The 24,980-nt window shown below is 34.1% G+C and overlaps 3 protein-coding genes and 1 pseudogene across 3 annotated transcripts; 1 reads left to right on the top strand and 3 right to left on the bottom strand.

The window, feature by feature from the left end:
• Positions 1-4,026: 4,026 nt before the first annotated feature.
• On the bottom strand, positions 4,027-4,966 carry LOC149511132 (uncharacterized). The gene is made up of 2 exons (XM_089755652.1): positions 4,465-4,966; positions 4,027-4,336 (listed from the first exon to the last, which is right to left on the bottom strand). The coding sequence occupies exons 1-2, from the start codon at positions 4,745-4,747 to the stop codon at positions 4,272-4,274; spliced, it is 348 nt and encodes a 115-aa protein (XP_089611778.1). The 5' UTR covers positions 4,748-4,966; the 3' UTR covers positions 4,027-4,271.
• Positions 4,967-7,483: 2,517 nt separating this feature from the next.
• On the top strand, positions 7,484-8,432 carry LOC111274129 (large ribosomal subunit protein uL2x pseudogene; annotated as a pseudogene).
• Positions 8,433-13,100: 4,668 nt separating this feature from the next.
• On the bottom strand, positions 13,101-13,867 carry LOC111274128 (uncharacterized). The gene is made up of 3 exons (XM_022858770.2): positions 13,745-13,867; positions 13,277-13,630; positions 13,101-13,178 (listed from the first exon to the last, which is right to left on the bottom strand). Exons 1-3 carry the CDS (start codon positions 13,865-13,867, stop codon positions 13,101-13,103), a joined length of 555 nt encoding a protein of 184 aa, XP_022714505.2.
• A 250-nt stretch (positions 13,868-14,117) lies between these two features.
• Positions 14,118-14,587, bottom strand: LOC149511131 (uncharacterized). Its single transcript, XM_089755109.1, has 2 exons — positions 14,330-14,587; positions 14,118-14,246 (listed from the first exon to the last, which is right to left on the bottom strand). Exons 1-2 carry the CDS (start codon positions 14,585-14,587, stop codon positions 14,118-14,120), a joined length of 387 nt encoding a protein of 128 aa, XP_089611235.1.
• Positions 14,588-24,980: the final 10,393 nt, after the last annotated feature.

Genomic DNA, 24,980 nt, shown 5'->3' with positions numbered 1-24,980 from the left:
ATTCCTTCACAGAGGAAGTAAGGAGCAGCAGCTGTTAACATAATTTTGACAGTGTCATTATTTTAAATACATTAATTGGGATTAACTCAAATATATTCAATAGGGCTTTATTCATTCACGAACGATCTCTTATCTGGTAATTGATCAGTTGTTTCCGGCGCATTTCTTTGAGCAATCATCCAAACACCATCCAACTTTCTCCTCCGCTAAGGAATTTAAACCAAATGATTAAAAAAATGAGTTTATTCTTGTGTCTACTTAAAAGGGGGAGAGAAAATAAATAGTTACCAGGATTTTCTTTGGTGCTGATATCTGAGCACAATGCGGTAGCACAACCAAGCCTGCAGAAGGCTTGGTGTCTTGGATAGTGCTCACAGTAGAATCGGAGGGAAGGATACAGTCCTTGAAGCAGTTGACAGCGCAAAATCTAGCTTCGTATTGAATGGCGCACGGAATGAAACAATTCACGTAGGACAAGGCTATAGGACCTAGTTGAGCTATGGACTGCCCAGCTAGAATCCCAAATACCAAACAAACCATAAAGACCGACTATGCTCCTCTTTCCTCCATTTTTCTTTGCTTTCCTTTTCCTTTTGTTTGCAAAAAGAAAGTATATGGATGGAAATCTTGGTGGCTCTAATTTCTATTGTACGAGAGACGTTTATATAGATTTTAACTGGTTGGCATTGCATGTGCTCCACTACGGTTATGCTTACAAATGAAATTTGGTAAGCTCACAATATATCAATGGAGCATGAGATATAATGATATTTCATGAAAATTTACAAAAGTAATAAGAAAAATTTTTTAAGAATTAAGAAAAAGAGTAAAATATTAACAAGTGAATAGTAAAAAAGATATAAATTTAGTTTTACTTATTTTATTTATCTAACAAGTAAAAAGAATATTATATATTTCATATTCTTCATTGTTTACAAATGATATTATACTTAAACAATCATAATATTTCATAGTTCAACTATTTTAAACAATAAAATTTTACTTTAACATCCTAGTAAAAATGATAGGGGTGAATGTTAATTATAATTTGAGTTAGCTGGATTGAAATTCGTATCATTAAATTCGAACAAAATAGTATGTTTCTATGTCAATATAATGATTGATGACATGTTGTGGTCTTATTTTTCAAGACTTTTTAGAGAAATAATTATTTTTCTGTTCGACTAAGTATCTTCCAAAAGTTTCATTGTTTTAACTTCAATATTTTATTTATTTAATGATAAATGTTTATAAGGTATAAAAGTAGAGTCAAATTGGGCTGTGGCATATTTTCAACTCTACTCTCTTTTTTTCCTCTAATCATATATCTATTTTCTTTCTCTTCTTTTTCCTCTCTTATTCCATTTTTCTTCAATTACCATATTGATTTAAGTATCGAAACATATATCATATATCATTTTTGGTATCTTTAACCTTTTCCTTTAAAACATGTCACGTTTAATATCTTATTCAACTTTCGGCCAACTTTTCAACCATAAAATCATAAATTAGATCAATAATTTAGAAGAAAAAAAGATCCAAATGGCATTTCATTGCTTTATTAATTTCTTTTGTTTTTTTATACCTTGTGAAAAAATTTTAACAATTAGTTAAATCATAAATCTTAATTTTTGATCAAACCATATACCAACTTTTGATTTATTGATTTTTAATTATAATATAGTTAATTTTTTTTTATGTAGTTTTATCTAATTAATCCAAAATTTTTAATGCAAGAAAAAAATATTGGATTAATTGCTGAAGCACTGTACCATGCTAGAGTCATTCAAGAAAATTGAACTTGTCAGGGTGAGTATTTTTTGAATGCCATAAAAAGGTATATATTCGGCATGCGCTGGCCCTATCAGTCCCCTGTAAATTCTTTTTTTTTGTTAACAAAAAAAAAAGGTTTTATTAAGAAAAAAGGAGAGTCAAGTTCCCAACGAACGGGAAATCCCAGTGCAAACCATATAAACAAAGTAAAAGAAAATGGAAACATAGAGTCCCAATCCAAAAAGACATCAACAGCCACTAGCAAATTTTTACATTTAATTTTGAGGGGAACAATTACTATTATATTAAAATTTAATTTTTTATTAATTTATCCTATTATATTAGTAATATAAATATATATTTATATGTATACAAGACATGTACTAATAAAACTTATAAATATATATTTATATGTATACAAGACATGTACTAATAAAACTTATAAAATTATAAATTTTATCAATTCATAAATAAAAATACAAAGAAACATAATATATCAAATAAATAATTTTGTTTAAAATAAATAAACCCTAAGGAACAAAACACAGCATACACAAGCAACTGCAACCAAAGCAAATCCGATGATGCCCAAACTCTAAACGACTAGATTTCCCTATCACGCCATCTCAAGCACGAGAAAAGCAGAGCACAACAACATCTGCAACCAATTTTCAAAGCATCGGCATCAACATGAAAGAATAACAAATTTATTATTATCACCATCGGTTTATTAACAAATTGACTTATTAGCTACATAAATCGTTATCTCCAATTCAGTTTTGAACAAGAAAACAACAAACTTTTGTAGGAAAATAATGACTAACGTGATTTTTTCAACGGAATTATCTGACAATATTGATGAAAGCAGAAACCATAAGAAAAATACTAGCGACAAAACATCGTCAGTAATACACCAAAATCATCGGTTATTCACGCCGGAATTTGATCCAATCTAATTTCCATTAGAAAATTCGCCAACCAATTTTTCAAAGAAATTTTTAATAATCTAAAAATATTTTTAAGATGAAATTCCTTCAATAATACAGTTGATTTGTTTTCACTACATGAAATTCGTTGAAAAAAAAAAGATTTCTCACGAAAATTTTGTAAAAAAAATTTGTAATCACTTTTTACAAAATTTTTGAAAAAAATTAAAAATTAAAAATATACTGGAAACTACATTACCAACAGATTTGTTGATATTATTAACGAAACCACAAGCCATATGTGGCAAGTTACTACACTAATTACCACTATCTGGGAAGGAACCAGAGTAAAATATTACAATTTTACACTAAATTTTGACCATTGATATTTCTTTAATCCAATGGTCCGGAATCAATGGTCCCGAGATAGTCAACTAATCGCCCACATTAATGAAAGTCAATTATACCTACCTGGCAATCCTCTCTCTCATGATCTTACTCTTTTCCCATTTTTACTCTTTCCATAATTCTCGCTTTTTTTTTTTTTTCAACAATCACGTAATTTTTTAATAGAGTGCTAAAATTAAAATTCCAATTCCGTGAAAAAATAATTATTCCTTTTTATTCCTCTATCTCACATGTGCTTATGATCAAAAATTTTCATTTGTTCTTCATATTCTCCATGTTGATATGAATGCAATCCATCCACTTAAAACAGACCATTTGTCCCGCCTTTTCCCTCTTATTAACATGGGATTGGAGTTATTGATTAATTACTACAAAGCCCAAGATTATTTTCTAACAATTTTTTTCATGGTAATTTATGCACTTTTTAAAAAGTTCTTAAAATGTGAATTGGGGCAATTTTATGGAAGCAATCATGAATTACTGTTATGGCCAATCTTCCGGATTTTTGTTTCTTCTGTTTTCCTAGATGATGAAGAAAATGAAAATAGTTTTAAACAAAATAAGGAAAAATAAAATATGTGCAATGATCTTCGAAAATAAAGTAGAGAACCAGGGCACGGGAAAGGAGGAGAGAGATTGGCTCCACAAAATAGAAAAATAAAATAAAATAAAATGGTAATGAATTTGTTTAAATAGTAATTTATAGTAGACATTATATTGAACTAAAATCGATTGTTTTAAATTGATATAAAAATATGTTCAATGCTTTAGCCTTGATTGATTGAGAAATGTTGAGAGCCATAAAAGATGAAAAATGTACTAAGAAATATATATATTAATTAATTAATTAATTAATTAATTAATGTTCTCTATTATTCATTAAACGAAACCAAAAGCAAAGGAAAATCAAACAATCATATACTTGAAAGTTAAAATTACGATTGCATAAATAAAAGAGTACGTTTCTCTTTTTTGGTGCAATGGAAAAACAATTATACAACTCCAATCCAACAATATAATTAAAACTTTATTTTCAACCCAAACACTTGAGCTGTCTAGGTGACTCAATAACATTTTACTTCATTCTGGGTACTTTTAGTTCCACTTATTTACTGTTCAACGGTGATAAAAAAATAAAAAAAAAAAAAAAGAAGAAAAGAGCGCCTAGTTGTTCTTCTGCTTGCAAGTGTCATAGCAGGAACCAACAAAGTTTTCGACTTTCTCAGCATCTGCAAAATCAGAAAGAGAAAAAAAACCCATAAAAATATTGTTTGAAGGAAATTAAATGGAGAAAAGAATTGCTATAATTCTTAGATTTAAAAATGTAGGGTATAAAGATAGATTTTAGTGTTTTTACCAGTAGGATTGTGAGCATTGACCATGGAGGTTGCACAATCGCTTGTACAATTATAGACAACTTCTGAGGGATTAAGTTCGCAGCCTACCATGCAGAGACCAACACAAAGTGCAATGCGGGCAGGAATGAGGCGAATCACGCACTTGACAAGACACATTTTAGCACAGAGTTTTTTCGAGGTAGCTGGATGAACATCTGCTAACTCACCTCGCCCATAAGTTAGAACAACCATCATCAACACCATCATGTTCACCATCATTCTCTTTGAACCAATCCCCTCCATCACTCCACTCAATACTCTCTGTCTCAGAGTCTCCTTCACTCTTGATTTTGCTAATGTTTTTGTTTGCTGTAAGTCTGTTGAAGGCTTGAACAGAGTACATATTTATAGGGTTGAAGCAATTTATTTGCAGGACTAAATGGTGAAATAGTGAGTTAATAGGAGTAAATTTTTTTTTTTTTGGTAATGCAGTCCCATTTCATAGAAGGTATTTATAATTTTCATTTGCAGGATTAAATGATGAAATACTGAGGTAATAGGAGTACATCCACATGGCACATCCAGGAATTAACTGATTTTGGATAGGATTTTTACCACTTAGGCAAAACAAATAAAATTTAGTTTTAATTGGATTAAAAGGAGTATTGATGGGTTTATGTTTGAGTTTGGGTTAACATTACATGATTCAAATATTTATGTTGCAAATTGTACATTTTTTTTTTGAAATATTAATTTATACATTTTCTGAAAATTAAGATGTCAAATGTATAATTAACTCTACACCGTATTGTTAAAAGAAACTAATGAATGAGAATCTAATCCCAAGAGCCAAATATAAAGAAGTTACTGTCGAATCATAAGAAGACAAAATCATTCACTTGTAAATCCAAATAATTTAAATAAATAAATAAATAATAAATATTTCTTTTCTTTATTTGGTAAGGGTTTAGGGACATTCTATATTTGAGAAACAGCCAGACATGTATTACATACAATACTATATTCAGAACATAATATGAGGCAGTAAAATTATATTAGGCATGCAGCCAGGTTGGTTTCCTTTCTAGCAAATACATACATATATACATATTCATATATATATATATATATATATGTATATGTATATATGTTGTAGACATTTGATTTTATTCAAATTCAAAAATGGGCCTCGGTTTCATTTCTGTAGATATTGAGCCCAAAATTCATGTCAACTAGGCTTAAAATCCAAATTTTACCTTTAGCCCAAAATCCAGATAAAGGACCAAACTTTGACTAATAATAATAATAATAATAATAATAATAATAATTAATTAATTAAAAAAAGGAGAGCCCGTGGCTGTGGGTGCCGTGCACCGCACTGGCACCCACGAGCCCCCTCTGACTTTAGCCTTTCACACTAGGAGCATCACTAGGCTCACCCTTCCTTTTCAACAATGGTAGGTAAGGCAAAGTCTCCAAGAAACATGGTCTAAGCTAAAATGAAAAAAAGGACAAAAAATAAACAGAAGTCACATCAGGCATCGCCGCCCTGCCAGCGACACGTTGAACACCCCAAAAATCATAGAAATCCTAGATTTCGTCATTCTTCCCAGCTCTATAAATTTAGAGCTTAAGCACCACGACAAAGAAGGAAAAAAGAGGGATAACCTCCATTAAAAAAAAAAAAACAAAAAAAGAAACCTTTACTAAAAAAACCATTTCCCTAACTTGCCAAAAAAAAAAAAAAACCCAAAATCCAAATTCTGTGGAGTGGGGAACCAACCCCAGAAAAAGAAACAAATAAAAAAAAAAACCAAAGAAAAGAGGGATGTGGTCGAAAATTTACAGGCTAATTTAGGAGTTTCTAGGTGATTTCAAGGAAAAAGAAGATTAGAACGAGAATCGAGAGTTTGAAAGGAGTTTGTGGGTGGCTTTGGAAGTTTTCTGGCAACCGACATGACGACCAGTGACTAGTTACAACAACGGACCACGGCAGTTACGAGCCATTTTCCTGGGGATAGCCCAAAGTTTTTTGGTTGAGCTTGAAGTTTTTTTTCTAAAAGGAAGGCTGAAATGATTTGATAAAAAAGTTGGGTTTTTATAGTTAAAAAAAAAAAAGGTTAGAATCGAAACGATGCCATTTTGGGAGTAGGACGATCATCATGAACCCGAGACCCGACTTGAAGATTAGCGCGACCTAACTCGAAGATGCTGCAGCTGACCAGCATTGACCAATTTGACTGAACCGATGTCGAACTGGTTTGAATTGCAAAAAAGGGTTCTAGACCGGCAGACCGACCTTGAACTATACCGCACTGTTGATACAGTTGTCTGATTAAGTTTAAATTTTTTTTTAATTTTTAATATTATTTTTAATATTTTTAATATTATTATTATTTATGTATTTTTAAATTTTTAAATTTGTTAAAATAAATATTTATTTTATTTATATTTTAATAATAATAATAATAAAAGTGAAAACAAAAAATAAGCGAAGATAAGCAATGAATTCTTGATAATTTAGTTAAAAAATTAAAATAAATCTCATAAAATAATATAATAAATAGCACCTAAAGAAAATAATACTAACAATAATTAAAAAAATGAAATTGATTTCTAAATTTTTGATATTTTTAAATTTGAAAAATAAAAAAAAGTAACCAAAAATAAATAAAAATAATGAAAAAATATAAAAAAAGAAATTTTTATTTGAAAATAAGATTTTAAAGTATTCAGAGTAATAATATTTTAATAATTTTTAAGTGAGAAGATTATTTTTTTAAATATTATCAACCTATTAAAATATTTATAAAAATTTTTTAATATAATAAAAATATTTTTTATTAAACAAAAATAAAAATTAACTAAACAATTATTAAATAAAATAAAAATTAATTTTAAAAATAATAAAAATGATGAAAAATAAATTTTTTGTCCGATTATGGAGATTTAAGGTATTAAGAATAGTAATGCTTTAAAAATTGAAAATTTTTTTTTAATATTATTAATGTATTAGATTATTTATAAAAAATTTTCCTTCAACCCCCATTTCACTGCTCGCTGCCATCGGCCGCCTACGAGAGAGAGGTCTCCTCATAGCCGCACAAACTTTCACCGAATGGGTCGTGTCATCCGAGCTCAACGTAAGAGTGTGGGTTCCGTCTTCAAGGCCCACACCGACCACCGCAAGGGTCCCGCCCGTTTTCGCAGTCTCGACTTCGGCGAACGAAATGGTTACCTAAAAGGTGTGCTCACCGAAGTCATCCACGACCCGGGCCGTGGCGCGCCCTTAGCCCGCGCGGTCTTCCGTCACCCTTTCCGTTACAAGAAGCAGAAGGAACTGTTCGTTGCTGCCGAGGGTATGTACACTGGACAGTTCGTGTACTGTGGTAAGAAGGCTACTCTTATGGTCGAAAATGTGTTGCCTCTTAGATCTATCCCTGAAGGAGCTGTCGTTTGCAACGTCGAACATCACGTTGGTGATCGTGGTGTTTTCGCTAGGTCTTCTGGTGATTATGCTATTGTTATCAGTCACAACCCTGATAACGACACAACTAGGATCAAGCTTCCATCTGGTGCCAAGAAGATTGTTCCAAGCGGCTGTCGTGCCATGGTTGGCCAGGTTGCAGGAGGTGGTAGGACCGAGAAACCTCTTCTTAAGGCTGGCAATGCTTACCACAAGTTTAAGGTGAAGAGGAACTGCTGGCCTAAGGTGCGTGGTGTGGCTATGAACTCAGGTGAGCATCTCCAGCGGAGTCGCCAAACTGTCATAACGGTTTTGGGACTGTCAGACGTAAAACGAGTTTTAAAATCGAGAGAAATAAAAAGAGTCGCCACCAATCTTTGTTAGGGTGTGATTGACTACCCAAAAGGTTATCCTTTTAATAAAACTATAAAAATGGATATAAAATTTATCAAAAAGATAAATTTCAGTCTATGAAAAATCAGGTTAGGTTCAGGAGTTGGTTACACGTGGGGAAGGATTAGCACCCCCACAACGCCCATAAATTGGTACCATTTAATTACGCTCTATTTTCGGTGTTGGATAAAAATAGTTTTAATTTGAAATTTAACACTAATTCACTTCACTTGAAAATTTTGCTAAAATATTTATTTGGAACTATTGAGAAAATATTTTAAGTTAAAGAATTATCTTAAAATTCTCCATCGCCTAAGCAGAATTTAAAATAATTCTTTTCGCCTAAGATTTAATACAATAATCCTTAAAATGAAATAACAATCTTTATAGAAAATAATTGTTAGTGACTTTCCAACATCTAGGTAGAGTACTAAGAATTATTTCATTCGGAATGTTATTTTTGTTTTATTTTATAATATCACTAAAAGATTTTTTTTCTTTTTTTTTTAAAGTATTTTCCTTTTTTTCTGGTTTTTTACTATAAAATATTTTATCATCGAACAGCAAATTAAAGAGAGAATAATGCAATCAATTATCGATAATAATATGTCAACGTATGTATGCTAATGAATGTCATTTACAATGAAATGCAATTTAAGAGTTGGATTCTTAAGTATAATGAGACCACCTCGACTATCCAACATCTAGGCAGAGCTTAGGTGTGACTGTTTATATTTAAGATCCCAATTTTATTATACTTTTATTTATTAATCTTATTATTAATGTGAATTAAAAACTCGTGTGAAAAGACTTAACGAAGTAAAATTTCTTAAATACCCTATCATCTAGGAGGCATTCAGGAACAAATTGCTTCAAATAGAATTTTCATACGTATCCTTAGGATTTTTAGGACTTTGGATTTTAAGAGATTTTGAATCTTAAGGAATTTTGGATTTTTAGGGGTTTTAAAACTTAAAATTTTGAAAATTAAAAAAAAAGTGTTTAGGGTTTAAGTAAAATACGAATATCTCTAAAAATTCCCATCATCTAGGCGGACTTTCGGAGCAAGTTCAATTTTTTTTTTATAATTTTTGAAAACTAATTAAAATTTTCTTATTTTTTTTTAATGAAAATTTATTCATAATAATTCTCCAACATCTAGGCAAAATTATTTGTTTGAAAAAATATTTTTTTATTCCTTCCAACATCTAGGTAGGAAAAATAAAACGCTTATTCCATTATTACTATTATTATTTAAACATTTTTAATATATTTTTTAGTTATTACTTTATATTGTTTTCATTTTATTATTATTAATAATAATTAGATATTTATCCTAATAAATTTAAACATTTATCATGCATAAATATAAAATAACAAAAATAATAATATAAAAAAAATTAAAAAAATTTTTTTTACCTGAACCGGACGGGTCAATGATCCGGTCAACGTTGATCTAGGCGGTTTGATCGGTTTGGAGGTTGGATCGACAGTTCGGGCGATTTGACCGAATTGGCAGTTCAGGCGACCAGCGGTTCAAATCGATTCACTGGCGGTTTGTCTGAATCGGTTCAAGGCTGGCTGAACCGGGTCGTCGGGTCGGGTTATGGAGATCTCGGGTCTGGTTCGATCCATGCGTGGATCCTCTACGTTTGAAACGACGTCGTTTTGGTCCTATCTTTTCTATAAAAGTCAGATTTTTTTTCTTTCCTCAGTCTGTTTGGTTTCACAGAAAGAAAAGGCTCTGAGGGGGGGTTTCTGGTCTCACCGAAATCTAACGTCGTGCCTGCACTAGCCGCCGTGTGAGTCGTCATCGACGGTGGTCTTCGGTGATCGAAAAATGGTCAAAAAGTCACCGAAAATTCCTCTGGACGCCCTCTTTCCAGATCTGACCTTCGATTGGCCTAAAAGTGGCTTAACTGTCGCGAGTCTATCTTCAAAGTTTCGGATCTCTCATCTTTTCTTTTTTTTTTTTGTTGTGAACAAAAACTGATTTGTCTTCCTTCTTGCAGGTAGCTTGGTGCTAGGTTCCTTCCTACAGGGAGGACTGTGTTTTTTTTTTATGATTTGTGTAGACCTATTTCGTTTTTGGTTTGGGTGTTTTTTTTTTGGGTTACGTGAAATTTGGTTTCTTATGCATCGGAATGAGGATCTGTCTGGGGCTGTTGAGGGTGTTTTGAGGGGGGAAGAGTTCGTCTAAGCTCGAGGATTTTCGTGGGTAGATCGAATGGGTTTTTTTTTTTTTTTTGTTAGAGAGCCAGAGAGAAGAAGGGGGAAGAGTTCGTCTGTTGATTTTAAAGAGCTTCAATTAGGTGAGATTTGGGTGGCTGTAGGTGGGCTAAAAAAGAGTTGGTCAGGGGGCTGGTTAAGAGGCTAACAGGGGCTGGTCGGGAGGCTGACAGGGGGGACAGCAGTGTCGTACCAGCCCCTGGTTTCTGTCTCATTTCTCTTTTTTAATTTTTTAATTATTATATATTTTTAAATATTTATTATTATTATTATTATTATTAGTATTAATATACTTAAAATGGAAACAGTAGACCCGGACAAAATCGATGTCTACAGCTGCTCTTCTTTGCACATTACTGAGAATCAAGAATAGGGCAAAGATAAAGACAACGATTTTGTCCGAAAGTAAATCATGAATATATTTTTTTTACAGGTCAGGTCAAGTGATAAAGAAAGCGACATTATGAGTTGAAAAATAAAAGAATCAATTAAGGCAACACCTAAAGTCGAATAAAAGAAAGTGATCGGGACGATACCGCGAGTTAAAGATTAAAGATAACTGAGACTGAACTGCAAGTCGAGGGAATTAATGAAATGATCGGGATTAAACCATGAGTCAAAAATTAAAGATGACTGGGATTGAACCGTAAGTTGAGAGAATTAATGAAATGATTAGGATTAAATCGCGAGTCAAAGATTAAAGATGATTAGGACTGAATCGCAAGTCGAGAGAATTAATGAAATGATCCAGATTAAACCACGAGCCAAAGATTAAAGATGACTGGGACTGAACCGTAAGTCAGAGAATGAAATGATCGGGATTAAACCATGAGTCAAAGATGAAAGACGACTGAAACTGAATCGTAAGTCAGAGAATTAATGAAATGATCAGGATTAAACCACGAGCCAAAGATTAAAGATGACTGGGACTAAATCACAAGTCAAAAAATTAATGAAATGATCGGGATTAAACCATAAGTTAAAGATTAAAGATGATTGGGACTGAACCACAAGTTAGAGAATGAAATGATCGGGATTAAATCATGAGTCAAAGATTAAAGATGACTGGAACTAAACCGCAAGTCAAAAAATTAATGAAATGATCGAGATTAAATCGCGAGCCAAAGATTAAAGATGACTGGGACTGAACCACAAGTCAAAAAATTAATGAAATGACCGGGATTAAATCACGAGCCAAAGATTAAAGATGACTACGACTAAACCACAAGTCAGAAAATTAATGAAATGACCGGGATTAAACCGCGAGCCAAAGAATAAAGATGATTGGGACTGAACTGTAAGTCAGAGAATGAAATGACCGGGATTAAACCGCGAGTCAAAGATTAAAGACGACTGAGATTGAACCACAAGTCAGGCAATTATACAAGACTGAGCTGTGAGTTGAGAAATAAGAGATTAGGTACTCCATAGACCAATAGTTTTGATTTTAAAGATTGTGCTAACATACCATCTTCAAGGCCATCATCTTTGTTTCGAGAAAGAAAAATGTTGATTATTCTTGATGTCTCATAAAGAAACCTTATATGCAACTTATCAAGAGGCATGTAATGCGTACAATGATTGTGATGAAAGAAAAGACAAAGATGCCATCAACGAATTATATCATGCATTTCATCCAAGTTAATTCAACTTTTGGTTCAATTTTTTCAAACTTTAAAAGCCACTTCCAGTAATCTCATCCTTTTAAGTCTTTAAATTTTTTATCAGTAATCACTGTCTCATAACGGACCAATCTGGCTTTTAGTCACTCTAAAACCTCTAATTTTTTATTCTTTATCCCTTTTTTCTTCTTTGTCTTCAGTAATCAATCGATTTCGTTTCATTCTTTCTGCCTCCATATTACTATTTTTGTCATCCTCATATTGCATTCTCTTTTCGAGTGATGTATTGGTCTATTATGAGCTTTATCAGTCAATATCTTAATTTTAAATGACAAACGTAATGATTTCAGGTTCAAAGTTGGGTGTGCAATATGACTAGTAATAGGATATTTCGAGTTTAGAAAGATAAGCCTTTCGAGACATAAAGAACAGTTAACTTAAAAGTATTTCAAAAATCAAATATCAATTCTCTAAATAATGAATATTTGGATGACCTCGGCTTACTTAGACCAGGTCTTTTCCCAAAAACTCGTTACATTTGCGATCTTGTCACATGTGATTTCATATGACCAATCTTTGCCCCACATCTATGACTAATGAGACCTTACCTCCTAAAAGTCATTTCTTTTAATTCTGGTGACAATTCGTCCATTTGGTGTCATTCTTTCATTTTTTGAAAAACTTTTTTCGAGCTTCACCTTCATTCAAGCCGCCTTTACAGGTTTTCAGCTTAAATGACCCCATTTGACTCAAATTGCCCTTTTCGGGTTTTCAATCTGAATCACTTCCTTTCTCATTTTTTTTTATTTTTTATTTTTTTCATTTTTATTTTTTTCATTTTTTTGTACTTTTGTACTTTTTTTCTCTTTTTTTTAGGCAAAATATTTCTTGACAGTGTCTAAATTTACAAGATTTGGTAATTCATCTCTGTTCATTTCTGTAAGGATCAGGCTCCACCAAAAAAAGCTTTTTTTACCACATATGAACTTTCCCAATTGGGCATCCATTTTCCTCTATTGTCATGCTGACATGGCAAAATCTTTTTCAAAACCAATTCACCCTCACGGAAAGCATCGAGGTCATATCTTTTTGTCATATGCTCGTATGATTCTTCTTTGATACATTTGTCCATAATTGAGTGTTGAGAGTCTCTTTAATAAGATTCAGTTGTTCGAAACGATTTTGAACCCATTCTGCCTCATCCAATTTTATCTCCATCAACACCCTAAGAGAAGGAATTTTCACTTCAATTGGCAGTACAACTTCCATCCCATACACTAGTGAAAATGGGGTGGCCCTTATAGAGGTTCGGATTGATGTTTTATAGGTAAGCAAAGCAAAAGGTAACTTTTCATGCCAATCCTTATATGTGTCGATCATTTTCTCCAATATTCTTTTGATGTTCTTATTTGCAGCTTCCACTGCATCATTCATTTTTGGGCGATATGGTGCTAAATGATGATGCTTGATCTTAAACTGTGCACATAATTTTTTCATCATTTTATTGTTTAAATTGCTAGCATTATCTGAGATAATCTTTTTCGAGAGACCATACTGGCATATTATCTCTCTTTTTATAAATCTACACACCACTGATCGCGTAATACTAGCATACGAAGCTGCTTCCACCAATTTTGTAAAATAATCGATTACCACAAAGATAAATCGATGCCCATTTGAAGCTTTAGGGGTTATGGGTCCGATCACATCCATTCTCTACATGGAGAAAGGCCACGGTGGTGCCAAGACGTGCAGCGGGATTGGAGGAGAATGAATTGTATCTGTATAAATTTGGCATTTGTGGTATTTCTAGCATAACTGATGCAATCATTTTCCATTGTAGACCAGTAGGAACCAACTCTTATGATCTGTTTAGCCATTATATGCCCATTAGCATGTGTTTCACAAATCCCTTCGTGTACTTCTTCAAGTATCATTCTCGCTTCCACAGCATCGACGTACCTTAGTGAAATTTGATCTTAACCTTTTTATACATGATTTTTCCATCAAGCACAAAGCCTACTGTTAATCTTTGAATGATCCTCTTATCATTTTTTGAAGCCTGCTCTGGGTAGTTTTGACACTTGATATACTGTACAATGTCATAGTACCATGGTTGTCGATCTACCTCTTCTTTCATATTTGAACAGTGAGCTATGAAACTTTTATTTGTACTCTAATGGGCTGGATTCCCACACCATTATTTAACTTAAACATCACTACCAGAGTGGCCAAGGCATTAGCAATCTGGTTTTCTTCTCGATGAACATGCTGAAATTGAATCTCTTGAAAATGTTTCCTCAAGCCAACTATGTGCTTTTGGTACAATACTAGTTTCGAGTCCCTGGTCTCACATTCACCTTTTAGTTGATAAATTACCAAAGCTGAATCCTCATATACATCTAGTGTTTCAATTTTCTTTTCAATGGCCATCTGTAACCTTATGACACATGCCTCATATTCTGCGACATTGTTTGTGCAATTGAAATCTAACCTCACGGTACGTGGGTAATAATTTTCTTCTGGGGATATTAGCACTACTTCAATGCCATGCCCCATTATATTGGATGTCCCGTCAAAAAATATTTTCCATACTTCTCTTATAGGCTCTTTATCTTCATCTTACAGGCTCTTTATCTTCATCTTACAAGATTGCCATCAAATCTTCATCTGAAAAGTCAAACTTCATAGGTTCATAATCTTCTGTAGTTCAATCAGTAAGAAAATCAGTAATTGCACTCCCTTTTATGGATCTCTACGTCACATACACAATATCATATTCTGAGAGTATGATTTATCATCTCGCTAGCCTGCCTGATAAGGATGGTTTTTCAAAAATGTACTTGAGGGGATCCAATTTTAATATTAGCCACGTCGTATGGTAGAGCATGTATTGTCTGAGTTTACGAGTAGTCCAAGCCAAGGCATAATATATTTTTTCTATTTGAGGGTACTTGGCCTCGTACTCTGTAAACTTTTTACTCAAATAGTATATAGCATGCTCTTTCTTGCCAGTTTCATCTCTTTGCTCTAATACACATCCCATCGATTTTTTTTGAACCATTAGATATAAAATCAATGGTCTTCCTGCAACTAGTGGAATCAACATCGGTGGGCTTATCAAATACTCTTTAATCTTTTCAAATGCATTTTGGCATTTTTCATCCCATTCACCAGGATTATTTTTGTGAAGAACCTGATGATTGGATCACATTTAGAGGTAAGTTAGGATATGACGCGAAAGATATAATTCAATCACCCCAAAAGCCTTTCACCTCCCTTTACGTGCGTGGTGCTGATAATTTTTGAATGGCTCAAATTTTATCAGAGTCTACTTCTATACCTCTTTCACTAACTATAAACCCCAACAATTTTTTAGATTTAACACCAAAGATGTATTTGGCTGGATTCAGCTTGAGTTGATATCTTCATAATCTTTTGAAGAGCTTTTTTAGATTAACAACATGATCTTTCCCTTCCTGAGACTTAGCTATCATATCATCAACATATACCTCTATCTCCTTATGCATCATATCATGAAAGAGAGTGACCATCGCTATTTGATATGTGGCACCAGCATTCTTTAGCCCAAAAGGCATAACTTTATAGCAAAACTTCCCCCACATTGTCACAAATGTAGTTTTCTCCATATCTTCACGAGCAATTTTGATCTGATTATAGCTAGAGAACCCATCCATGAATGAAAAAGTAGAGTGTTTAGCAATGTTATCCATAAGGGTGGCAATAGAAAGTTATCCTTTGGGCTGGCCCTATTTAAATCTCGATAGTCCACGTACATTCTAACTTTTTCATCTTTCTTAGGAACTGAGACTATATTGGCTACCCATTCAGGGTACTTGGCTACTTCTAAGAAACCATCATCAAATTATTTTTTTACTTCTTTTTTTATCTTTAGCAATATTTTTGGCTTCATGCGTCTCAACTTCTGTTGTACTAGTCGGCATTCTAGTTTTAAAGGTAGCCTATGCTCAACTATCTCTGTGTCAAGTCCTGACATATCCTGGTAAGACCATGCAAATATATCCATGTACTCTTGTAGCAGATTCACCAACTTTTGCTTCTCAATCGGTGATAGTGAAGTATCGATCCTGACTTCTTTCTTATCGTCACCATCTCTCAAATTTAATGGGTCAATTGATTTCTGGTGGGGTTTTATAATTTTTTTCTCTTACTTCATCCATTTTAACAGATCATGAGGTAAATCATAGTCTTCTAAATCAACACCATTATCAAGCTCGCTAATGTGAGTCAAATTTTTAAAATCAAACCCGATGTTATTGCCTTGGTCATCCATAATGTTCATTATTAGAAAACCTGAAAATGAGTATAATCATAAAGAAATATATATTGATCTTGGCAAGGGCAAAGAGAATGGTAATGAAAGAAAAGAAAAATGAAAAATAGAGAACACGGTATAAGTGAAATGCATTGCATTCATCATTTTATTAAGATAATGAAAATAAGCCCATACAATTAACCTCCGCATGCTTTTGGGTAGAAGCAATTGAAATTTTTGAGTTTAAAGGTTCAAAGACAATAAAAATGGTACACCATTCTTTGAGTCTTCTAAAAGGAAAAAAAAATCTCTTCATTTTGCAGGACTCCTTCATCTGTTTCTATTTGAAGTCGTGAGAAAGCTTCATCTAATCCCATTACCAGTCTTCCTTGTTCAACTCTTGTCGACCCAGGATAGATATACCCGACTGAACGAAAGGTTTCATACAAATAAAGGAAAATCATTTTCTCATCAATCAAGTCTTGTCCTCTGAGACGTGCCATTCTCTTTTCTTTTCTTTTTCAGCATTACATTATTCTTATCAGCAGCCGTAGGCTTATAGCCTAACCCCCATCTTTTTTTGTTTTCAATTGGGTATGGTGTTCTTGCGATCCCTTGTAGAGCTTTTCCTAAGCCTTGCCCAGCTCGTCAACCCTTTCCAACAGTCTGCTTAATTACCATATTTGTAGCTTTTGATAATTGAAGAATCGGCATCCTTGACCCTTCTCTTACATAAGTAGCATTTACTACTTCAAAAGCTCTGAAAGAACATTCAATTACTTCTTCTGCTGTCTCAACGTAGGGAGTTGTTAAGGTCTTTGTTACCAATAAGTCCTCTTCACCATCCACACAGACTTATTTTTCTTCTATGATAAATTTTACCTTTTGATGTAGTGATGAAGGTACTACTCTGGTCGTGTGAATCCAAGGTCTTTCAAGTAGACAACTATATGCTAGAGTTATGTCTATTACTTGAAATATGACATTGAAGGTACAAGGACTAATCTGAAATGGGATCTTTATATCGCCAATTACCTCTCTTCATGTCTCGTCAAACGCTCTTACAATCATATGGCTATTCTGCATGTGAGAGAGATCCATTGGAAGCTTTGATAATGTCGTTAGAGGTATAACATTGATAGATGATCTATTATCAATCAGCACTTTGGTCACAGTGTGGGACTTACACTTGACAGTAACATGTAAAGCCTTAACACTATCACGTCCTTTCGGAGGTATTTTATCATCATTGAAGGTGATAAAATTTGAGGCTATAATATTCCTAACCATGTGGTTTATCTTCTCAACAGATATGTTATACTCGACATAAGCTTGGTTGAGCACTTTCAGAAAAGTATTCCTATACGGCTTAGAATTCAGTAGTAGAGACAGTAAGAAAATATGAGCTGACAGTTTATTTAGCTAGTCCACCACACTGTACTCACTATGTTTGATGATCTTTAGAAACTCGCAAGCTTTTTTTTTTTATACCGATTTGTTAACTTGCACTTTCGAGCTTACCATCGGTTGAGGATCTCGATTTTCCCTTGCATTTTCTTCTCCTATCTTGTTTTTCTCTTTCTTGGCCCTTTCTGACATTTCAGGGGTATAAATTCGATCGCTTCGGGTCATTCCTCCTATTCCCTCTATGTTGGTGGTATTCTCCGTGCTTGGATTATTCGAGGTAATATTAGGCCCTCGTATCACTACATCATAATCATATCACCATGGAACTACTTTGTTGGTCTGATAAGGGAATGGACTAGGACATGAATGGTCATTGGTGTCATAGGAGAGAAGATAGTTTTCTCAGTTAGGGGCTCTGGTTTCTCATCATAGTAAACAGTGAGGGGTTTGGGGATAAAAAACTTGCTAGGACGCTCGTCACCCACTGTATTCACACTATTTCCATCATATTCATCATAGAATTCAATGATGGCCTCATCCATCAAGCTCTGTAATGTTTGCTTAAAAACCTCACAACTTTGGATCAAATGCCCAATTGTTCTCCCATGATATTTACAAAAATGGTCAGGGTCTTTATGACTACCACTATCATCTAAAAATAATGATTGAATTATGTCCGTCTCATATAAATAGTCATACACCCGTTCAAAAGGGGTCCTTACTTTATTCGTGCATCTTTTGATCTAAACATATTTTTTCTTACCCACCATATTGATTTTCCCTTCAGTGTGATCCGATAAAGGGTTTCCATTGACATTGGGCTTGAATTTAGTATCAAAAGACAAAAGCTTATCATTTATCAAACCTTGCACCTTGTGGTTAAATGCCATGCAATTTTTAATAGAGTGTCCTGTAACTCCGTAATGATAATCGCACTTGACGTTAGGGTCATACCAACTTGGGTAAGGTGGTCTTAATGGTTTCGCATAAGTAAGAGCGACAAGGTGGCCTCTCATTAACTGGGGGTACAAATCGATGTAAGACATAGAAATTGGGTCAAAATGTAGTTTTTCCCGATTGTTATTATTCTATGAGTTTCTTTGATTACTGTTTGGGTAGGTTGGTCAGGTAAATGATCAAGCTGAAGGTGTAGGGGTGTAATTGGATGGTTGAGGGTTAAAACTTAGTCTGGGTAGCGATTTTTGGGGTGCTCGGTAATGGTATGGTTGTTGAGAGATTTGGTTTGTGGTAGGGTAGTAAGGGGGTATGGATTATACGAGACAAAAGGATGGTGTGAGGGATTTTTATGAGTGACAGCATGTGTCTCCTGCTCTTTCTTCTTTAAAGTAGCTGTCTTCTTTTCAGACCCTTTAATTTTATCACTTTTGATAGCATTCTCTATCATCTCCCCTGAGATTACCATGTCAGAAAAGTTTTTCATAGCATTTCCTACCAATATGTCATAATACAGGGCCTTCAGTGTATTGACGAATAGCACAGTTATTTTTTTTTCAATCAGTGGCGGTTAGACCTGGGCTGTTGCATCTCTCCATCGATGTGCGTATTCTTTAAAGGTTTTCATCGACTTTTTCTTCGTATTTTGTAATGACAGCCTATTAGGGGCTGTATCCAAGACATGCTTATACTAAGCAAGAAAAACTTTGGCCAAATCTTTTCATAAATGAATCTTGCTCTGATCTAACTGCACGTATCATTTAACTGCTAAACCAGACAAACTATCTTGGAAACAATGTATTAATAGTTTGTCGTTATGGGTATAACCTGTCATCTTTCTACAAAACATGGTGATATGAGCAGAATGACACTTTGTCCCATCATATTTTTTGAAATCTGAGGCCTTTAATTTTGGTAAGATAACCAAGTCAGGCACTAGGCTGAGCTCATTGGCGTCAATAACCCCATAAGTGTCATTACCTTCAATTGCTTTGAGCCTCTCTTCGAGTTGGTCATACTTATTTCGAATTTTTAAATTTATAACAGGTTCTGACATTTCGTGAGACTTCTCTTATTCAACAGGGTCGTCAAAATTTGGTACCATGATGGGATCGACTGAGATGGGTCTCAAATTGGTATTCAAGTGGGTCGGTTATTGACTTACAGAATGGTTGACATAGGGGTATGGCTATGCACTTGGTGGTTGGATGTGTATACCCCAAGGAACTTGAACTTGAACCTGAGGTGGAGTGAATCTCTGAGGGTATAATGGCTCTTCTATATTAACCTCATCTTCTATTTTTGATGTGCTGTGACTCATTTTCTTTTCATTGATCCAATCAACAATTATCTTAATTCAGCCATTTGTGCTTCAATGCTTTGTTGCATTTCCATCACCCTTTCTCGCATCTCTTCCTGTGCCCTTTTGACCCTTTCAAATCTAGCTATATTCTCTTCTTCAATGGCTCCAGTCTGAGAATGAGTATTATATCTATGCAAAATTGACGAATTTTAGTTTTTTGGCTTTGCTATCCTTGAACCTTAGTTTATTAACCATGAATTAGATCGCATGATATAATGTTATTGATATTATTGTTAGTATGAAAATGCATGCATGAAATGAATGAAATGCAAATTAGGGTACTGTCTTGGATTGATCGAAACAAAAAGAAACTTTCATTAACCATGGGAGTCTTTACACTTCATCCGATCATTCTTACATTAAAGCCATAAAAACATTTGATTTAAGCATATTGCTCCCTAGCTTCATACAAAAAATGCAATAATATTTGACTATAGCCTTAGGTTGGTACAATCTTTCGTTCTAGTGCTTCCATCTTTTCAACCATGTTGCTTGCTTTTCGAACAGCCTTGTAGATTTAAGCAGTCAGATGTTCGATGTATTGCTGCCTCTCTAAATTTTCCGCTCTCAACATCTCTCGAGCGTCTACCTCCATATTGCAAGTGCGAGCCCAATAATCTTCTCTATCTTGCCACTCAGTCAAAATCTTGTCTATGTGACTCTGCTTACTTGTCAATTGAAGCTTCAAACTCATTAATTCATGCTCTAAGGTTTTTTTTTTTCACTTTGCAAATCGAAGTTCTTATTTCGTTCCTTCCTTAGTTCAGCTTTTAGCTTTTCACTTTCTCTTTGGTGCCTTGCTACCCTTTTAGAAGCTCTTGAAAGTTTTTCTTTCCATTCATGCTGTTCTTTGGTGAGTGTGGAGATCATTTTTTTTATAATCTCGAGCTCTATTCTTTCAATATTCCACCATATCTTGTAGTTCCTTCACATCTTTCTTGGATCCCTTCAAAGGTCTACTATCCAACCTCAATTTTTTATTTTTTTGATGCAGATTTTACAGATCCTCTTTCAATACTTTTCATTCTTTAGTCAACTTCTGTACTGCATCATCTTTCATCATCAAATCATATCTTAGTTGGTTAACCTGATCCATCATAGTCATCTTTTCTTTCTCTAACCTTTTCTTTTCAATCTCAAACTCTCGCTGAGCGATCTCAAGAGTCGACAATACCGATACTGAAACAGGAGTTGGTAACTTCTCTAAAATATCAACTGTAAAGGCCTAATTTTGTTAACCCTTTTCATTCTTCACGCAAGGTGACCTTCAGCAACATTATCTGTGAATCTAGCTGGGCTCATTCAGTTGACTTATTTTCATGCTTGAATGATTTCACGGACCCTTTTCACATAACCGGGTGTTCCATAATCAAACTCGAGTGAACTGAGCTTATGAGTCATAGGGATGAACTTCCGTGAATCATATTGTCTTTGAACCATAAGGGACGCATAACTCACTACCCCCCATATTCCTAACAAAGGCACCCATGACTCGTCTTCACAACTATACAAGATAGCCATCAAAAGCATCTATGGTGCCCTTCATGTTATATCTTCGCTAGTGAGCTTCAGAAAGAATGCCAACCATTGATTTTTTATCCAATCTTTTCTCCATTCTTTAGCAATAAACTCCTTGATATGACTGAAATGCACCGAGAATGGCCGAAATGATGTCTTTTCTTTCCCTAAAAAATGACTTCTGAGCTAGACAAAAAGCAACTGAACATACCCCATAAATCGTCCTTCACCCTTTCTTCAACAAAAATTAAGTGATCTAATAGTCTCTGCCAAAAGAGTTAGTGAAGGGTTTATACCTTTATCTAATTGCTCAAAAAAATCAACCACTGATGCTTCTATATGTCCTAAAACCTTAGGGAATATCATTAGTCCATAGATGGCCAAAGCAAACACATCCAACCCCCGATCAGTATCAATATACTTTTTTATTTACTCGAGCAGAAAAGCTGATGGAATGGTCTCAATCCCGTTCTTTTCTTTCTTGTGCTTGTCTATCTCTTCAACCTCCACTTGCATGAAATTGACTAATTTCTTTCTATATCTGATAGTCTTATGCTCTTTCCAATAAATCTTATCTTGATTGGTAGACTCTATCCAGAGTAAAGAAGAATATTTTTTGATCGTGGGGGTTAAGTCTTCTTGGTTGAACACAAAGCATCGATAAGATGGATCTCAAAACTATGTTACGGCTCTCATCAACTGTTCATCAACCTTCACTAACATAAGCAGTGTCACATCCCCGTATTTCTTAGAAAAAGATTTTTTTCTCTCTGTTCTCTACTGTTTATAAATGGCTTTTAATTCTGATATATTATTCTGACTGAGATCCATATGCACTGACTGTGGTAGCACCGATATGTGACCATCTACTAAGCAATCTCTTTCTTTCCTTTGAGTACCTTCTGAATGGCTCTTGACCTCTAAGTAGCTCTTACACACAGACAATATCCTTTAGGTTTTCTGAAAGTTTTTTCTTACTGAAGATTGGTCCAAAATAATACCCTCTAAAAATATGGTACCTATATGATGCATGCAACAAAATTGAAGACAATAAAACAAATCAATAATGTAAATAAAACAAATAAATAAAAATGAGTAAATGAATGAACATACGTCATAACAAAATATACATTGTATCCTAATTTCGGTAATTTTCTCGTAAAAGGGACAGTATGGCTCTATCCTAAAATTGGACCTTACGGCTCACTATATGCCGGGTTGAGATTTACATGTCTAAAGGTTTCCAGACTATTCCTCACATCATCATCCATTATAGACCAGTAAGGCTCTCCGATCCTCACCCATTATAGGCTACTAACGGAAAAGGTTCAATCTAAGTGGAAGTGTTTCGCTAGCAAATATGAAGGTTATCACCTCATAAGAGCGTAGCTACTTCACTTCCTCCTAAAAGGGATAGAGCCCGGGTTTAGAGCTCATGCATGAATATGCAAAGTGTGTGCAAATTAATGTACTAATTAAAATAACATGAATAAATCATAACCACAAAATCATACAATTTGTTTTATTCATTAACATATATATATTTTTTAAAAAATCAAAATAAAGGACGGTTGGATCGACGGTTCGGGCGACCAACGGTTCAGATCGATTCACTGGCGGTTCGTTTGAATCTGTTCAAGGTTGGTTGAAGTGGGTCGGGTTACCAGGATCTCGGGTCGGGTTCGGTCCACGCGCGGATCCTTTACTCTTAAAACGGCATCATTTTGGTCCTATGCTCAAAATGACGTCGTTTTGGTCCTATGTTTTCTATAAAAGTCAGATTTTTTTTTCCTCAGTCTATTTGGTTTCACAGAAAAAAAAGGCTCTAAGGGGGGGTCTCTGGTCTCGTCGAAATTCGACGCCATGCCTGCCCCGGCCGCCGTGTGAGTCACCGTCGGCGGTGGACGTCGGTGACCAGAAAATGGTTAGAAAAGTCACCAAAAATTCCTTTGGACGTCCTTTTTCCAGATCCGACCTTCGCTTGGCCTGAAAGTGGCTTGACCGTCGTGAATCTGTCTTCAAAGTTTCGGATCTCTTATCTTTTCTTTCTTTTTTATTTTTTGTTGTGAACAAAAACTGATTTGTCTTCTTTCTTACAGGTAGCTTAGCGTTGGGTTCCTCCCTACAGGGAGGACTGTGTTTTTTGTTTTGTGATTTGTGTAGATCTATTTCGTTTTCGGTTTGGGTGTTTTTTTTTTAGGGGGTTGTGTGAAATTTGGTTTTTTATGCGTGGGAATGAAGGTCTGTCTAGGGCTATTGAGGGTGTTTTGAGAGGGGGAAGAGTTTGTTTGAGCTCGAGGGTTTTCATGGGTAGATCGAATGGGTTTTTTTCTTTTTTTTGGTTAGAAAGCCCAGAGAGAAGGGGAAAAAGTTCGTCCGTTGATTTTAAAGAGCTTCAATTAGGTGGGATTTAGGTGGCTGTAGGGTAGCTGTAGGTGGGCTGAAAGAGAGCTGGTTAGGGGGTGTTAGGGGGCTGATCAGGAGGCTGACAGGGGGCTGGTCGGGAGGCTGACAGGGGTGACAGCAGCGCCGTACCAACCCCTGGTTTTTGTCTCATTTCTCTTTTTATTTTAATTATTTTTTAATTTTTTAATTATTATATTTTTAAAAATATTTATTATTATTATTATTATTATTATTATTAATATACTTAAAATGAAAACATTAGACTCGGACAAAACCGATGTCTACAGTATATTAAAAAAATATTATCATATGTGAAATTATATATTGCCAAAACAACATTATTGAAAATTTGAAATGTCGAACAAAAAATTGTCACAGAAAATGAGACAAAGAAAATTTTTAATGTAATACTAAATTTAATATTAAATACATTAAAATAAAAAACTTATTTTTAAATTTTATGAAAATAATACATGACAAACATTTTAAGGAGGAGGAAGTAATGGGTTTAAGTGGGCTTATATCATGGGTTGGGGTGGGTTTAAGTGAGCTTTTATCGTGGGTTGGGGGTGGGGTGAGGTGGGAGTTTGTCTGTTGTTACACAAATAGTCACTATAATCTATAGAGGTGAATTTGATTTTAATTGAGTTAATAAATCAAATCTCTTTTAATTTGATTAATCAATCAAATATTAAATAAATTTTGATCAATTTTTAAAAATAATTTTACTGAATATGTTTTATCCTTAATAGAACGGAATAATTTGTAACATGGAATGGTAATATATAAAAATAGACATTTTATCTAAAATCACTTGTTGTAATTGTGTAATAAAGTAAATGATAAATATGGTATATGCAGGTGGCATATAATATAAAATA

The sequence above is a fragment of the Durio zibethinus genome, chromosome 26, assembly GCF_047325235.1.
Source record: "Durio zibethinus cultivar Kanyao isolate XHJ-2024 chromosome 26, ASM4732523v1, whole genome shotgun sequence".
In the NCBI taxonomy this organism is placed as follows: domain Eukaryota; kingdom Viridiplantae; phylum Streptophyta; class Magnoliopsida; order Malvales; family Malvaceae; genus Durio; species Durio zibethinus.
The sequence above is the reverse complement of the archived record's forward strand: the minus strand, read 5'-3'. Positions and strand labels throughout refer to the sequence as shown.

Bases quoted from the DNA above. Each gene is read 5' to 3' on its own strand.
- LOC149511132 (XM_089755652.1), bottom strand. From the start codon at position 4,747: ATGGAGGGGATTGGTTCAAAGAGAATGATGGTGAACATGATGGTGTTG. The intron at 4,337-4,464 runs GTAAAAACACTA...CTGATTTTGCAG, and splicing joins CAATGCTCACAATCCTACTG to ATGCTGAGAAAGTCGAAAAC.
- LOC149511131 (XM_089755109.1), bottom strand. From the start codon at position 14,587: ATGGCCATTGAAAAGAAAATTGAAACACTAGATGTATATGAGGATTCA. The intron at 14,247-14,329 runs GTACAAATAAAA...GACATTGTACAG, and splicing joins TGGGAATCCAGCCCATTAGA to TATATCAAGTGTCAAAACTA.
- LOC111274128 (XM_022858770.2), bottom strand. From the start codon at position 13,867: ATGGATGTGATCGGACCCATAACCCCTAAAGCTTCAAATGGGCATCGA. The intron at 13,631-13,744 runs GTGTGTAGATTT...TTATGTGCACAG, and splicing joins CTAGTATTACGCGATCAGTG to TTTAAGATCAAGCATCATCA. The intron at 13,179-13,276 runs GTATCAAAGAAG...TTGCCATGTCAG, and splicing joins ACACTCAATTATGGACAAAT to CATGACAATAGAGGAAAATG.